This window comes from Pyricularia oryzae, chromosome 5, assembly GCF_000002495.2.
Source record: "Pyricularia oryzae 70-15 chromosome 5, whole genome shotgun sequence".
Lineage (NCBI taxonomy): Eukaryota > Fungi > Ascomycota > Sordariomycetes > Magnaporthales > Pyriculariaceae > Pyricularia > Pyricularia oryzae.
The window spans coordinates 323,691-337,101 of record NC_017852.1 but is presented as its reverse complement, the minus strand read 5'-3'; the positions used below and the strand labels follow the sequence as shown (position 1 = coordinate 337,101).

The window sequence follows — 13,411 nt, the reverse complement described above, 5'->3', positions numbered from 1 at the left end:
AGGCTTGGTCAGGGCATCAAGTCTAGTTGTACCATGCTGGATTCATTATATATTCAGTCGGAGGCATATGAACTCGAGCAAGTAAGCGAGAATCATGCGTGTCATGTGTAGCTATATCTCATTGTATCTTCATGCAGCGTCATCATCATATCGTATGTCCAAAAAAGGGGGGGAAACAAGCAGAGAAGGAACGCCCAAGACCATTATAAATCACACAAAATCTTTATATATACCTCAAAAATCTCAGGGCTCACCAGACCACACCGTACGCCTTTTCACCGGCCGTAAGGTCGCCTTGCTTCTTCCGCTCCCGCACCGACTTGGCCCAAATGAGGTCCTTGAGGCCCATGACGATGATTCCAACGATCCCAGCGGCCAGCAACGCGGCAATGGCGACCATGACAACGACGGGGAACCAGACGGCAACATCGACGAAGGGGTACCAGGTCGTGTCGACGCTGTCGTAGCCGACCTCGTGGGCGGCCAGGGTGACCTGCAGGGCGTTGAAGATGACGGACAGGAAGGCGAAGACGGTGACGACGGGGGCGATGATGTGCGACAGGTACGAGCCCCACTGCGGGTAGATGTGGAAGTAGGCAAACTTGCGGCGCACCAGCATGGTCGTCTTGTTGATGCGCGACAGCCGGAGCTCGCCGTACTGGAAACGCCTGCTCACATCGTCGTCGCTGACAAGGGTGTGGTCGCCAAACGGAGCGATGAAGGCGCAGAACTCTTCGTAGATCGGGAGGCGCGCCGTCTCGGGCATCTTGGGGATGAGCTTGAGCTCGCAGGCCTTGTCAAAGTCGATCTCGTACTGGATCAGGTGGTAATAGGACCGGAGGAAGCCCAGACAGGCCTTGTAGACGTCGTGGTCGGCGTCGTGGATGTAGGTCCAGAACTCCTGGCTGTACATGTAGGCGGGGATGGGCTTGACGTAGATGCGCTCATAGTACCAGACCAGGTGGAGCCCCGGGTGTTCGTCGACAATGATGCGGTCGCGGCCGTGGGCGGGCTGGTGGTGGAGCGGCATGATGTGTCGATGAGACGGCGTCTGCACGAATATGTACTTCATAAAAGGCAGCAGCTTGTCCAGCTCCGTCGTCAGGTGGGCCCTGCGCAGGTATCCGGGCAGGTGGTACAGGCTCGGCTCGTTTGGCGTCGGGCCGTGGACTGCGAGCACGGCAGGATCCAGGCTTACACGCGGCTGACCGGGCAGGTACTGTCGCGTCTTGTCCCGGGCGCGAAGAAGCAGCCGCGGCCTGGACCGACTGCCCACGCCAACTGTGTCGCTGGCCCTGACGACGACGGCTATGGGTGACGTAGCATCCTCTGTCTTTTGTTGCGCGCCGTTGGCCGTCGAGTGGCCCTTTTCCTCCAAGACCGACGGGGTCGACACCACCACTGATGGCACCAAGACTGGTTGCAACTCCAATGCCTCGCTCAGGGGTTTGATTTTGATCACCGTCGCCGGACGTCCCGCCGACGAGTTGTCGTCCATGGCGAGGACCGAATTCGGGGTTGAGGAAGATGTCATTGAGAGAGACAGAAGAGCAGACGGTGAAAAAGCATGTGTGTCGTACGCAATATTCACCCTGGTTGATGCAGTATCTTGTGTTCTTATTCGTCTCTCGTCTGTTCTCTTGGTCTTCTCTTTTCTCTCTCTCTCTCAGTATCCCTGGCCTTTGACGGTTCGTTATTATATCGAGTTGATGGTGTCTTTTGCACCACAAACGAACCTGTCGGTCGGATCCGCCAAGATCAAAATGGAAGTTGTCCGCAAATCAATCCAGACCTTGAAAATAAGCTTACGCTTGCTTTCTTTATGTGAATCCAGACGAGCCTATTCCATACCAACAGCTAGCAAGAAAAAGACATAAGCGAAAGTAAAGGGAATGAGCATGCACCCAACCCAAGATCTAGAAAAAGAAGAGAAGGAGAGAAAAAAAAGTCCGTCGCATGGCTGTCCGGTGATATGAACTGGGTAAAAAGTCATGAGAATGAGGCAAGTGCGAGACATTGTAAATTCGCAAAACCGTCCAGCTGACGAGGGAGGGGGCAGAGCCCGGTGAGCCTCATAATCGGGCGCTTAATTGCCTGCTGCTGTTGCCTACCTACCTAGGTAGGCAGGTACCTTTTTGCGCGGGTGGTCCTTCAAATACTGTACCGTTGGCTTGCTTGCCCGGATGGCGCCCCAAGGTGCCCCAGTACGCACTGGGTGGGGCGAGCCTGTTGATATCCGTTGTGGCTGAGAACACGACCAGACCCCCCAACCTTGACCCACCCCCCTAAAAAAGACGCCTGCCTCCATATTTTTTAACTCCATCTCCACAGCGTTTAACTTGAGCTAATCAACGCCCCCGTGCTGCGTTTGGCGCCATACATCAACGGTACGTACCTATCGTCAGCCAGTCACCTGCTGATTGTGGTCAGTTGCTTCGTCGTTGATAAACGCTAAGCATGTCACAAATGTAAAGCGCACTACCTTCCCAGCTAACCCTCCGCCGAGCCTACCGCTTCACTCGGAAAAGCTTGGCAAAATATGGAAAGGAGGATACTCTAAGTAGATGCATGGATGGCTGGATGGATGGATGTCCGTCTTGTGGTTTATTTGACCTTGGCATCACGCGAGACACCTGGAACAACTACATGTATACTATACATCGGGATTCGCTACCCCCCAGTTCGAGTATATATCTCTGTCTTGTTATAAGAGCAAGCAGCCTGTTAGTCTCGAGGGAGTAGAGAGAGAAAAAAAGAAAAAGAAAAAAAAAAAGAGTCAGATGGATGCTGAAGCACAGCCAGGCCATCGGATGCGGGCTTGCCATTAAATGATCGACATTTGTGATATCCCCTTCTCGCTCGGCAAGCATCCGGTTGGCATTCTGTCGCCGTCTCTTATGACACCACTAGCTAGCGCTATCCCTCCAAGAACTGGGCGGCCAGCCTTGCTCAAAGTTCCTGCTAACCTCAGGGGTAACAAACGCCACCCCCAGTCTGAGGCTACCGTAGACGTAGGTAGACGCCACCCAAACTGTAGCTATCAAGCTACGTCAAACAAACCCTCCTCTTAGCCTACTGAATTCCATCTCTTGCTTTCTCCCAAAAATGCTTGTACCCGCCTTCAAAAGTCTTTCTTTTTTTAGACACAACAGCATTGTCCGTTTCCTTGCCTGAAAGCCTCAATCTCATCATTTTTCGATCACCTTCTCCTTTTTTCACGATGCAGCTCCTGTTTGCTCTCCTTATGGCCGCCGTCCTCGTCGCTGCCCAGTCCGGCAGCTACGGGAGCAACATTGACGGCTTGATCTCTCAGGTACCTCAGTGTGCCTTTAACTGTCTTGCGGAAGCCGCTGAATCCTCCAGTTGTGGCCTGACTGACATCCGGTGCATGTGTGGCCGCATTTCCTTGGTCTCCGGCACTTCCTCCACGTGTTTATCCAAGGCTTGTTCCGCTGATCAGCTTGCAAGTAAGCACCTATTTTTCTTTTTCTTTCCATTTCCGCCTCATTCTTTCTCTGTCTCTCCCTCCTCTACCTCCCGCCGTTTCACACACATAAGAACATTGTTTTGATTGACCACTTGGACCAAACGTGCCAACGAACAGCTCTTTCCTCTACCATCAGCAAAGTCTGCGCCGACGTTGGTGCACCGGATCCCGCCGCCGCGAAAACGGCGACGAGCAACGACACTGTGCCCGCGGCTTCAGCGGTCCCTACGCCGTCACAAACAGCGGTTGCCACTCGGCTCAAGCTACAAATGGCCACTGTGGCCATGTTTGCCGCCTTATCCGTCAATATAGTTTAATTTCATACGACGTAGTGGATAGCTGGGGCCGAGTTGGTTGAAACGCTTCCGAATATCTTCGGGGCCGTCCACGTCTCCTTTAGACGAGCCAGGCCATGATGCGGAACGTGTTGGAAATCTTGGCTGAACGTTTTTTTTTTCTTTTTTTTTTTTGGGACCTTAGTTTGTGTCGCCAACGAGTAGTACAGCGCCTTGGTTCCCTGATCTTCTCAACTTGACTAGAAGAGTGAGAAAAAACCGCTGGAAATCACACATCGCAGTATTATAAGAAAAGATATCAAAAGAAAAAGAAACATTGCGAGCTTTTAATCATTACTCCATCACATCGCTGTTGATATATACATGTCTGGCAGCCTAAATATAACATGAAATCATCATCGCGTTTCCTTCCGCGCCAAAGGAATTAGAAAAGAAAAGAAACAGCGCAGGACCAACTCCGTTACAGCCGAGCCGAGCCAAGATATGAAAATAGAGAATATGCCCTTTTAGGAGCTCTATGCCACGGCAGGAAATAACAAGGGTAGTTTCCGGTATAGAAACTAAAACGTCCCAGTAGTCGACGTGAGGGCAGTAGTTGGTGTTGTTGGGAATTTGGGGACTGTTTCAAGACACAGTCCCCGAAAAACGGTGCAAAAATGCGGATGGAAGTAGACGAAGACTATGGCAGCAGAACTCCAACACGTTCTTGTGGAAGGGTGACCAGGGCTATCTAGACTCTAGAATGGGAAAACCGTTGATCGATATCAGGATTGCTCTGCTTTGGGGCCACATCCACTTGCTGTTTCAGTAGCCACTCCCATGTCGTCTCGATCTGCCTGTTCCAATGTCTATTCTGCTCATCTCTTCCATGAGTGCCCATTGCTCTGACCCGGCTCGGCTGTTATGGCCGTGCCGCCCGTCCCATGCCACTGGTAGTCCGGGGGCGGGCAGTGCTCCGCTCATAACGGGTAACCCGGGATCAATGCCACTACCATAGGGATTTGTTGGTCCGCCGCCAAACATCGGAATCTTGGCGGGTATGGGGGGCGGGCCACCACCACCTGCACCCTGCTGATAGTCCATGCTGTTCCGCCCGCTGCCTTGGTAAAGCACGAGAGGGGCATGATTGTGATTCTCGTTCTGCTGAAACTGATCAAACGTGCTTGCCCTCTGTAGCATGCGGGGCGACGAGTGGTTATCTTGGTGATAGGGTGTCTTGATGGGTGCCAGCGGACTCGACCCTGGCGCGTTGTTATCGAAAGACGCCACAGCACTCATGCCGCGGCTATGCGTCTTCTTCTGAAGCCTATTGCGTCCAGCCGCCACGGCCGACGAGCTGTCTCCATAACTGGGGAAGGATGACGTGCTGCTTGAGTTGCCGCCACTGTATGTCACAACGGACGACCCTTGTGGTCGTGCTGCCGCTATTATCAGCTGCCTTCTTCCTGAGGGTCCAACCTGGTGTCCACTTGAAGCAGGACCTCCTTCTGGCTTTTTCTTGTTCCTCTCTTCAAATGGTTCCGGCTCCGGCGCCCATGTTTCCATGGGCAAGTGATCACTAGGGTCGATTTCTTTGCCGTCGTGGGTAATGATCTTGCCGGTGGCCTCATTGAAGTCAGGATTTGCTCTCTTCTTCTCAGCTTTTGCAGCCGCTACCGTTGGATTAAGCTCGTCGAACGAGTCCGGAGCGAATGGCATGCCCGAAAGCCGACTAGAATCAGGAGGCGGAGGTGCTGGGGATACCGATTTGCGCCTAATAGTATGATTTTGCGTTGGAAGAGGTGACAGTGATCGGGGCTTTGACAGGACCCCTGACGAGCGCTCATTGTTGTACATGGAATGTGTAGGACCATTGTCAAACGATTTGTGATGTTGAGGCACAGATCCGCTGAACTGCTGCGGCGGAGGACCGTCTTGGTTATACTCTATCATTTGTCTTCCGCGAGGTGGTATTGCCATGGCCGAGCTGCGGCGACCCTCTTGCCGCTTCCCCTCATTAATCCGTGAGGAAAGCTCGAGCGCAAGGCCTGGGTCAGCACCGGGCACCAGAGACGCAGGAACGTCTGGAAGAGCGGCAAACACAGGACTCCGTTGGGCGGGATGTTGGCCGTCACGAGGGTCGTGGCGGTAGTGGGTGGGGCTATCGGTGTGACTTGTATGAGATATGGGCACGGGGCTCGTTTGGTAGAGGTCCTGGGATGGTTTACGACCGGGTATCGGACTGGCAGGGTGGTGCTCCCTGTGGGGACTGGGACCGGGACTCACATGGTAGTGGTCTACCATGGGATTGGGGCTGGGGCTCCGCTGACGGTTATTCCGTGGTGATGCAGAGGCCCCGTACCCGTCTCTGGACTGGTAGACGTCAGGGCTCGTACCGTAATTGCTGTAACTGGGAACGCCGGTGGCAACCTCCTGGTGGTATCCATTTGACTGTCGGCGACCATTTTGCTGTTGGTGGTAGTGGGGGGATTGGGATACGGCCGGGGAGGAGCCGGTGTGCACAAGAGCACTATTGCGGCCACTCAGACTAAGGGGCGCAGGGGTTGCCGTGGTGTCGTATTCCGGTACGTTGTATTGCGCGGGAGATTGCGGGTGTCGCGATGTGCTTTTCCTAAACGATTGGACCGCTCCGTTGGGTGAGTCCGGATCATCTTCTACAGTCGGCTGCATGGATCGGTGGGGGGCCTCGTGCCCAGTGTCAAACGATCGGTGCCGGGGCGGAGGCTGGTGGTGGTGATGGCCATCTTCGTCCGCATATTGCGGAACAGCCGCGGCTGCCGGGGCGGAATCATATGGCCTATATGTTGGCCTGCCAGGATACGCAACAGAACCCACCGATTGTCTGTGAGCAGCGCTCCGCAACACATCTTGCCTCATTGTTGGGGGTGCACCCCGCACACTGCCATCAAAGCTGCCTGGCCTGATTGCTAGGTCGACCGGAGCACCAACAGCGGCCCCACTGCTACCCCGACTCCTGTGCACTGGAGGTGGGGGCGGGCGATCATCATCGTCCACAGGCGGCTGCCGATGGTTGTCCATGGGGGACATGCCTCGAGGGTCGTATTGGTCTCGTTCAGGGTCAAAAGACGCATGTGATCCCTGCCTATCACGCCCATGATACTGATTCTGCGCATGGGTCTGGGAATAGTTACCCGAGTACTGAGACCTGTTGTCCAGTCCGCCAAAATCCGGCTCCTCCGCCCTGACTGCATACTTTTCCGAATATCTGTGGGAATGTGGCTGGTGCTGCGGCGGGGTAACGTAGCCCGGCCCGCTGGCTGGGCCCGGAGAGTTATGATGGCTTTTTGCCAACTGTCTTGAGGGAGACGGGGTGTTGTATTCCAGGGTTTGCAGGGGCGACTGGTTGGGTATATATGACGACGGAGTGCCTGGCTGTTTTCGAGGCGGAGTCTGCATATGATCCGGTTGTATTGCTGGTGGTTGTTGAGGCTGGGCAGTTGGCACAGGACCGTTGGGAGGTTCCGTGGGTAGTGGTCTGCGTTTGGGCGCAGCTGCAGGCTGTACAGCAGCGTTGCTGAGATCGTTGTTTGAAGCAACAGGTCTTGGCTTTGCAGCTGGCTTCTCGGGCTTAGGGCGTGAGTCGTAATAGGTAATCTCGAGTCTAATCTCCCCTGCGTATTTGCTACGGAAGTTCAGGGTGTGCCATGTGTCGCTCTGGCCACCGCCGACTACGAGTATGTCGCGCAGATCGATCCATGTCTCGCCAATCAGGTCCGTTTTCTTGTCATCGTTGAAGACGGACACCTTGAGCTGGTTGTAGTCGGGACAGTCGTGGACTGTGAATCTGAGCTCCTGGTCCCTGCACAAGCAACAGTGTGTTAGAGTTAGAATATGCCGGTTTGTGTTCGTTTCGTTTCGTCTTATCTGGTAGTTCCGATCCACCGGATCTTTGTATCAGGGGTAATGAATAAACGCGGAAAAGAACAAGACCACGGAACAGAAAAAAGACCAGTCAAACGGGTAGTCAATTGAACCCAATCGCACTCACCACTTGGGGGTCTGGCCTCCGCGGACGTCGGTCGCCGTCTTTTTGGCTTCCTTGCCCAGCCTGGCGGCGCAGTACGGGTCTTGCTTGCCTATCGTTTTTCGATTCGGGAGATTCTTAGCCTTGTCAACGACAAGAACCAGAGTGCCAATTTCGGGGCCATCGATGCTCATGTCGGAGAAAATGCCCGAGGTATGCATGTTGTTGAGGGGGTGCTGCTCTCGCTTCTTGATTGTCGCCATATCGACCAATTGACTGGGATTTCGCGTTTGGACAAACTACCGGCCGCCCTCGACGACGTGACCTCGCAGCGGTAGCAAAGCAGGAAAGCTGCCTTGCACGAACTGCGAAGCCGTGATTATAACCGGTTTCAAGGCGCCCTGGAACCCAGCCCGCTTTATCAATGTGGCTTTGCAAGGTCGACGTACTTTCAGTAGCGTGTTTATGAATTGTTTGTTTGTTTGCGTTGCGTTGCGGGGCTGCCACGACAGTTGAACGAATGGGGCTAAGAGAATCGACTACAGCACAGTGCAGTTCCCAGTTGTGGAAGTAATGACGACGCCGCCGCCAAGAATAACAAAATAAAATATAAAAGATTTTTAAAGAAAAAGATGAAGAAGAATGGCAGGAAAAGATAAGAGAGAGGGGATGAACAACAATCAAAAGGATAGTATATGAAAGATGGAAGTGCTAACCTTCCAAATCTCACCACAAAGAATGGAATCGAAGAGCAGGCAGGCGCGTCGAGATGTACCTAGGTCGAATAAATCCCCGGAACGGAAAATAATCAGTTGGCTGGGAAGTTGGTAGGGCCGCATGCACGTGTGTTTGTGTGTCTGTGATGTCCACCTCCCCTCTAGCTATTACCCTGTACGGTAAGGTAAGGTAGGAAGTCAGATATGGTACCTGGGGGCTGGTGGGGGGTGGAAGAGGGGTGGCGGCCGGTGGCTGGGGTATCACTAAAATCACGATTAAGTCAAACTCGATGGATACCGTACCTACCGTTTTGATAGACTACCAAAAACATTAGTGGGCTGTACAACATAGCGTACCTATCCGTAAATTAGGTAGTGGGCACATTTGGTGTGCACGTACCCCTGGTTATCCGATGTAAAAGATGTAAAAAGTAATCTAGCGCCAACTGACTCAGGGTCCACCGGTGGCTGTGAAACATTAAGAGAACAACGTCGAGTTCTGTCCGCAGTCCAAGCTGTCTAATTAATGATGGTCCCGTTGTTGATCTGATCATCCACCTCGAATTCCTTCTCGAATAGTTGCGATTGACTTACGTATTCACCAGGTAATTGACTTTTTCTGAAGCGGGCAAGATAGGCTTGGCTGAAGCATTCCACAAACCAAAGATCAGAAAAGACTGACAGACAGACGGATCTTGGTGGGTGGCAGTGTTGGGATTCGCGCCAGAACCGAGCCAGGTTCGGATGAGCTGACGCAGCCTCGTCTCTGTTGAACTCTGAATCTGATGCTGAAAAACAAGGTAATTACTGGCTGTGCTATACTTGGTACATACCATGTGCGTACTGTACGTACTCCGTACTGCATTTGGCCAAGTTCAGTTCCCTCCCTTTTGAAGCGCCCAAAGCGCCGACGATCAGGCACCCATGTCGATGACTTTTTTGGAACGCATAACATGTCAGAACAGCCCAGCATCCACCCTCCCGACGCATATCTGCTGCTCGTTGAGGACGCTAGAACCGCGCTCCCTCAATAGTCTCGAGTTCCCGTGTCTTGGATCGATCGATTACTGAATGGCTGGCTATACCTATACAATCGTAGCCACTCGGTAAATAGGTATTCCCCAAGTCGTTAATTGGCGCTTGGGCCTAGAACAACTTTACTTTCCATGAACATCCGTCTATCTGTTTGGTCGATGTGTCTTAATTACCTGCCTACCTCGTACTTGTTGGTACCTGCCGGCAGGTTTATCGTTTATCGACCTGCCGGCGACATTGCTGCGCGGCTGTGGAGTGTGACAATGCCAAGGCACTGGGGCCAGGCACGGATGGACCCACAAGAAACCAGCCACCTTACGTGCTACTATACCACGTCCCAGATTTTGGGCTTGCGGTGGTTACGAAGTAAATCAGTTGTAATAATTCGCACCTGTGAACGGACTGTGCCCTACCTACGCATACAGTCTAGAACAACCTACATAAGTACATATCCACCTTACCTACATTGTTTGGCCCGAGTACCCGCAGGATGTCTACCTCAGTAAACGAGTCCAGGTCAATCGAGCAGCCTGGCGCCGTTAACTACATCCTCGCCTTCGTGGCCGTAGGCTGCGCCTGGGGATTGACTACGCCCTTCATCCGCCGTGCCGCACGCACGCACAGCCCTGCGCCGCACCCCATCCTGGAAGCCGAGCACGTGCGAACCAGCTTCCTCCGGTCAAGGATCTATGGCGCCTTCTTCGCCGTAATTGATCTATTGCGGAACCCGCGCTACGCCATACCTCTGCTGTTGAACTTGACGGGTAGCGTCTGGTTCTTCCTCCTGATTGGCAAGGCTGAACTCAGCCTGACGGTGCCCATTGTCAACACCATGGCTTTCCTATTCACAGTTATTGGCGAGTGGTGGGTAGAGAGCAAGGTCATCAGTCGAGGTATATCTGCGCCCCTTCACTTTTTATGTCTCTTTTTTTTCACTTGTTGCTTTGACCTACACCACCACCGTCGTTTTCCGACTCTTGAGAATAGAAGATATCAATGTTCTGACCCGATATCTTTCTCATAATCAGACACAATGTTGGGGATGCTTCTATCACTTGGTGGTATAGCCTTGTGTGTTCAGAGCAAGCTATGAAGCAGGATCTCGTCGCTGATTCTCTCGCATTTCCAACTCTATGTGCCAGGCCTGTATGATTGCTTCGATCCTAAAAAATAGACATGGCATAGCTGCCTCTCGGTCTACCGCCCTGGGACCAGCAATCACTTGGTAAAATCATATTATGTTTCAACAGTCGACGTGGCGCAACTTGGGCCATAGACGGATACAATACCTGGATTTTTTCCAAGGGCTTGGCATGCGGCCTTGCGTGTACGAACTCATGTTGTCTGAGAAATTAAAATGTTGTGACAATTCGGAGCTATCACATGCGAATCATACAATACAGACGCACCCAGTTCTGCAAAAGGTAAAGTAGACACAATATTCACAAGGAACAAGAATGACAATGAAACGTCCTCTTAACCAGTCTCTCCTGCCATCAAGCACGACGCCGGGACCGCAGCCAGCGCTGCACGGCTCGCAGGCTTGGGTCCTCGCCCGTCCAACGACCTAGCTCAATGTCGGAGGCCTGGAGCTGGTTATAGACTGCCTCATCAGTGATGGTTTCGTACTCCTGTATTAGTTGTGTGCCAGTCAGTATTTGTTGACTCTTCTGTACAAACTCCCTAACGCAGCTTGTAATGGATGTGGGGGAACCAACCCTGCGTAGTGCACGGTCACAGGCTTTGAGCTGCGCCGAATGTTCTGCGTGTGGCCGCCGGCCCTGCAGTATCTGGAAGCGCGCCGCAACCCACCTCTGAGCGGCGCCCTGACGCAGCCAGATCTTGTGTGACTCGTGCCTGCGGGAAAACGCATCGAGATGATTCTGTAGCAGCTCGGCCTTTTCCTGCTCCTCCTGCCCGCCCCTGACCTGAGGCACGCTCGTGTCGGCACCGCAGTTGAGGATATGGTGACCGTCGAGTGCGCACTGACGCAGAGCCGCCCATCCTTCCGAGTAGTAATCGTCCATGTCCTCTGGCGTCTCGGGCGCCGCTGCGATCCAGGTTTGAAGGTCCCTGAAGTCGGCAAGGAGCTCGCCTACCCGGATTTGTCGGTACTCGTTGTCTTTGTCGACAACGTGATGCGTGTTAGTCGGTGATTTTCATGCCCTGTTGTTGGCTCATATGAAATGAATCAGCGTCTGGTCAAAACTTACAGCCGTCCATTTCCAATTTCCAAATCGACAATATCCAAAAAAATCTGTATGTGGTCCGATAGATTCTGGTAGTATGAGACGGTAGTGAAATATGATCCGCTGGAGATCGTCTTGCCAGAAGGACAGAAGAGACTTGAGATGAGTTAAAGAGGGGAGGGAGAGAAGAGGCTCTGTTGCAATTTACTGATGATATTCAACTATTAGACGATATTCTTTCTCGATGGCATCCATGTGAATATATATAGCCAGCCAGCTTGGGAAGGCAATCAATTGCTTGTGTTGGCCGAAATGTGCTTCGACATGGAAGCCCCGGTAGATGGTCATCCTCATCTCTCCCGGTATAAGTTCAGAATAGTGTTGCCTCCCTCCACTTGGTGTTCATTCTAACATGGAACAGAGGTAATGACACCGACGCCAACAAAGCAGAAACCATCATCGCGCAGTCTCGACGACTCGGAGAATTGTTGACAGCGGCCTGGGGATTGGGGGCATGGTACGCAATTCCATTTTCAGGTCAGATCGGGATCGTACGCAAGGATACTTTGGAGCTGGAATTAGGTGGGTATGGTCCAGTCTCGGAGTAAAAAAGTGAGAACTACATCAAATCAGGCCCCTCAAACAGCTGGTAGCTGTGTTTTATCCAGCGCAAAGCTCACTTGCATGCACCCGCAGGTGTGTTAACGACACCTGAGGATACTTGTTGATATGACGGATCGAGAAATACAGCATTACCGGGGGGGTAATAAGCTATTGGAGGCAGCTGGGCAAGGTAATGATATGGCCGAGGAACATCCATGGTAGCGCCGGTGGTTTTCAAGACCATGTCGACGATTCCGGAACCAGTGCCAATGAAAGATGAGGAACCACCCCCACGACGGATTGCCCTAGAGTGTCAAGGAACCAAAAGAGAGGCCACAAAGCAGGGCGATGCAGGTACCGAGCACACACGCACACCAGATTTACTACCTACCTTACCTAGTCAGCCATGCATGCGCCCCTGACCAACAGAAAAAACTCTCGCCAAGATCCGCCCTGTAGGGCTGGAAACCGAATATGGGTAGCTTCGCCGTCTTAATGCTGCCACAGCCATCCATGAAGGGACGTCCTAGTCTAGTTGACTTGATTGTACACCAGACGCCGGGCGCATGACGGAATGATGTCAAAGGACCCACATGCGACACACTTGAATTTCTCTACTATCTACCTCTCACCTTCAACAAACTGAACTTCTTTCGCCATACAATTGTTCAAATTGGAGTGACAATTGGATTAGACACATTCAACCACTTCTTCGCTTATACAATTATTTGATTGATGTCATACTCTCGGACTGGGCGATAGACCAAATGAGCCCAGCTGCGGGACAGTTCCCCTCACCGCTTGGGAGGCCGCCCCGTCGGTGAGGCTGAGCCATGCACGCAGTCCTCATAACTGACATATGAGGAGACCATGTACTCTTCAAAGCCAGCTGAAAAGATGCCTTATTCTTGAATTGGACTGCCCAGCTTTCACGCCATGGTCGTCGTCGCCGTTTTTTTTTTTTTTTTTTTTTCACTCTCTCTTTTCTTGTTGTCAGTAGTCTTGTTGTCAGTGGACACCATTAATCCCTTTCACCGACAAATCGCCGGTCTGACATGGATGCCCTTCAGCCCTATGTGCGACAGAAAGAAGCTGGTACA

At 52.6% G+C, this 13,411-nt stretch overlaps 6 protein-coding genes across 6 annotated transcripts; 2 read left to right on the top strand and 4 right to left on the bottom strand.

Moving 5' to 3' along the window:
• Positions 1-9: 9 nt before the first annotated feature.
• Positions 10-2,131, bottom strand: MGG_01148 (uncharacterized protein). The gene has a single exon (XM_003717727.1). It carries the CDS (start codon positions 1,532-1,534, stop codon positions 251-253), a length of 1,284 nt encoding a protein of 427 aa, XP_003717775.1. The 5' UTR covers positions 1,535-2,131; the 3' UTR covers positions 10-250.
• Positions 2,132-3,091: 960 nt separating this feature from the next.
• Positions 3,092-3,804, top strand: MGG_01149 (uncharacterized protein; the record flags this gene model as incomplete). Its single annotated transcript, XM_003717726.1, has 2 exons — positions 3,092-3,467; positions 3,605-3,804. Exons 1-2 carry the CDS (start codon positions 3,221-3,223, stop codon positions 3,802-3,804), a joined length of 447 nt encoding a protein of 148 aa, XP_003717774.1. The 5' UTR covers positions 3,092-3,220.
• A 256-nt stretch (positions 3,805-4,060) lies between these two features.
• On the bottom strand, positions 4,061-8,660 carry MGG_01150 (uncharacterized protein). Its single transcript, XM_003717725.1, has 2 exons — positions 7,793-8,660; positions 4,061-7,603 (listed from the first exon to the last, which is right to left on the bottom strand). The coding sequence occupies exons 1-2, from the start codon at positions 8,029-8,031 to the stop codon at positions 4,588-4,590; spliced, it is 3,255 nt and encodes a 1,084-aa protein (XP_003717773.1). The 5' UTR covers positions 8,032-8,660; the 3' UTR covers positions 4,061-4,587.
• An 88-nt stretch (positions 8,661-8,748) lies between these two features.
• Positions 8,749-9,687, bottom strand: MGG_17310 (uncharacterized protein). The gene is made up of 4 exons (XM_003717724.1): positions 9,318-9,687; positions 9,079-9,127; positions 8,885-8,983; positions 8,749-8,803 (listed from the first exon to the last, which is right to left on the bottom strand). Exons 1-4 carry the CDS (start codon positions 9,472-9,474, stop codon positions 8,788-8,790), a joined length of 321 nt encoding a protein of 106 aa, XP_003717772.1. The 5' UTR covers positions 9,475-9,687; the 3' UTR covers positions 8,749-8,787.
• Positions 9,688-9,880: 193 nt separating this feature from the next.
• MGG_01151 (uncharacterized protein) lies at positions 9,881-11,277 on the top strand. Its single transcript, XM_003717723.1, has 2 exons — positions 9,881-10,412; positions 10,548-11,277. Exons 1-2 carry the CDS (start codon positions 10,010-10,012, stop codon positions 10,610-10,612), a joined length of 468 nt encoding a protein of 155 aa, XP_003717771.1. The 5' UTR covers positions 9,881-10,009; the 3' UTR covers positions 10,613-11,277.
• On the bottom strand, positions 10,993-11,976 carry MGG_01152 (uncharacterized protein). Its single transcript, XM_003717722.1, has 3 exons — positions 11,733-11,976; positions 11,238-11,641; positions 10,993-11,150 (listed from the first exon to the last, which is right to left on the bottom strand). The coding sequence occupies exons 1-3, from the start codon at positions 11,740-11,742 to the stop codon at positions 11,016-11,018; spliced, it is 549 nt and encodes a 182-aa protein (XP_003717770.1). The 5' UTR covers positions 11,743-11,976; the 3' UTR covers positions 10,993-11,015.
• Positions 11,977-13,411: the final 1,435 nt, after the last annotated feature.

What these genes read in the sequence shown, in the direction of transcription:
- MGG_01150 (XM_003717725.1), bottom strand. Translation starts at nt 8,031, where the DNA reads ATGGCGACAATCAAGAAGCGAGAGCAGCACCCCCTCAACAACATGCAT. An exon ending in GGAGGCCAGACCCCCAAGTG is followed by an intron (nt 7,604 to 7,792) that starts GTGAGTGCGATT and finishes TTGCTTGTGCAG; the next exon opens with GGACCAGGAGCTCAGATTCA.
- MGG_01148 (XM_003717727.1), bottom strand. Translation starts at nt 1,534, where the DNA reads ATGACATCTTCCTCAACCCCGAATTCGGTCCTCGCCATGGACGACAAC.
- MGG_01151 (XM_003717723.1), top strand. Translation starts at nt 10,010, where the DNA reads ATGTCTACCTCAGTAAACGAGTCCAGGTCAATCGAGCAGCCTGGCGCC. An exon ending in GAGCAAGGTCATCAGTCGAG is followed by an intron (nt 10,413 to 10,547) that starts GTATATCTGCGC and finishes TCTCATAATCAG; the next exon opens with ACACAATGTTGGGGATGCTT.
- MGG_17310 (XM_003717724.1), bottom strand. Translation starts at nt 9,474, where the DNA reads ATGCGTCGGGAGGGTGGATGCTGGGCTGTTCTGACATGTTATGCGTTC. An exon ending in GTACGTACAGTACGCACATG is followed by an intron (nt 9,128 to 9,317) that starts GTATGTACCAAG and finishes GGAATGCTTCAG; the next exon opens with CCAAGCCTATCTTGCCCGCT. An exon ending in GTCAATTACCTGGTGAATAC is followed by an intron (nt 8,984 to 9,078) that starts GTAAGTCAATCG and finishes GACTGCGGACAG; the next exon opens with AACTCGACGTTGTTCTCTTA.
- MGG_01152 (XM_003717722.1), bottom strand. An exon ending in GTGACCGTGCACTACGCAGG is followed by an intron (nt 11,151 to 11,237) that starts GTTGGTTCCCCC and finishes CAACTAATACAG; the next exon opens with GAGTACGAAACCATCACTGA.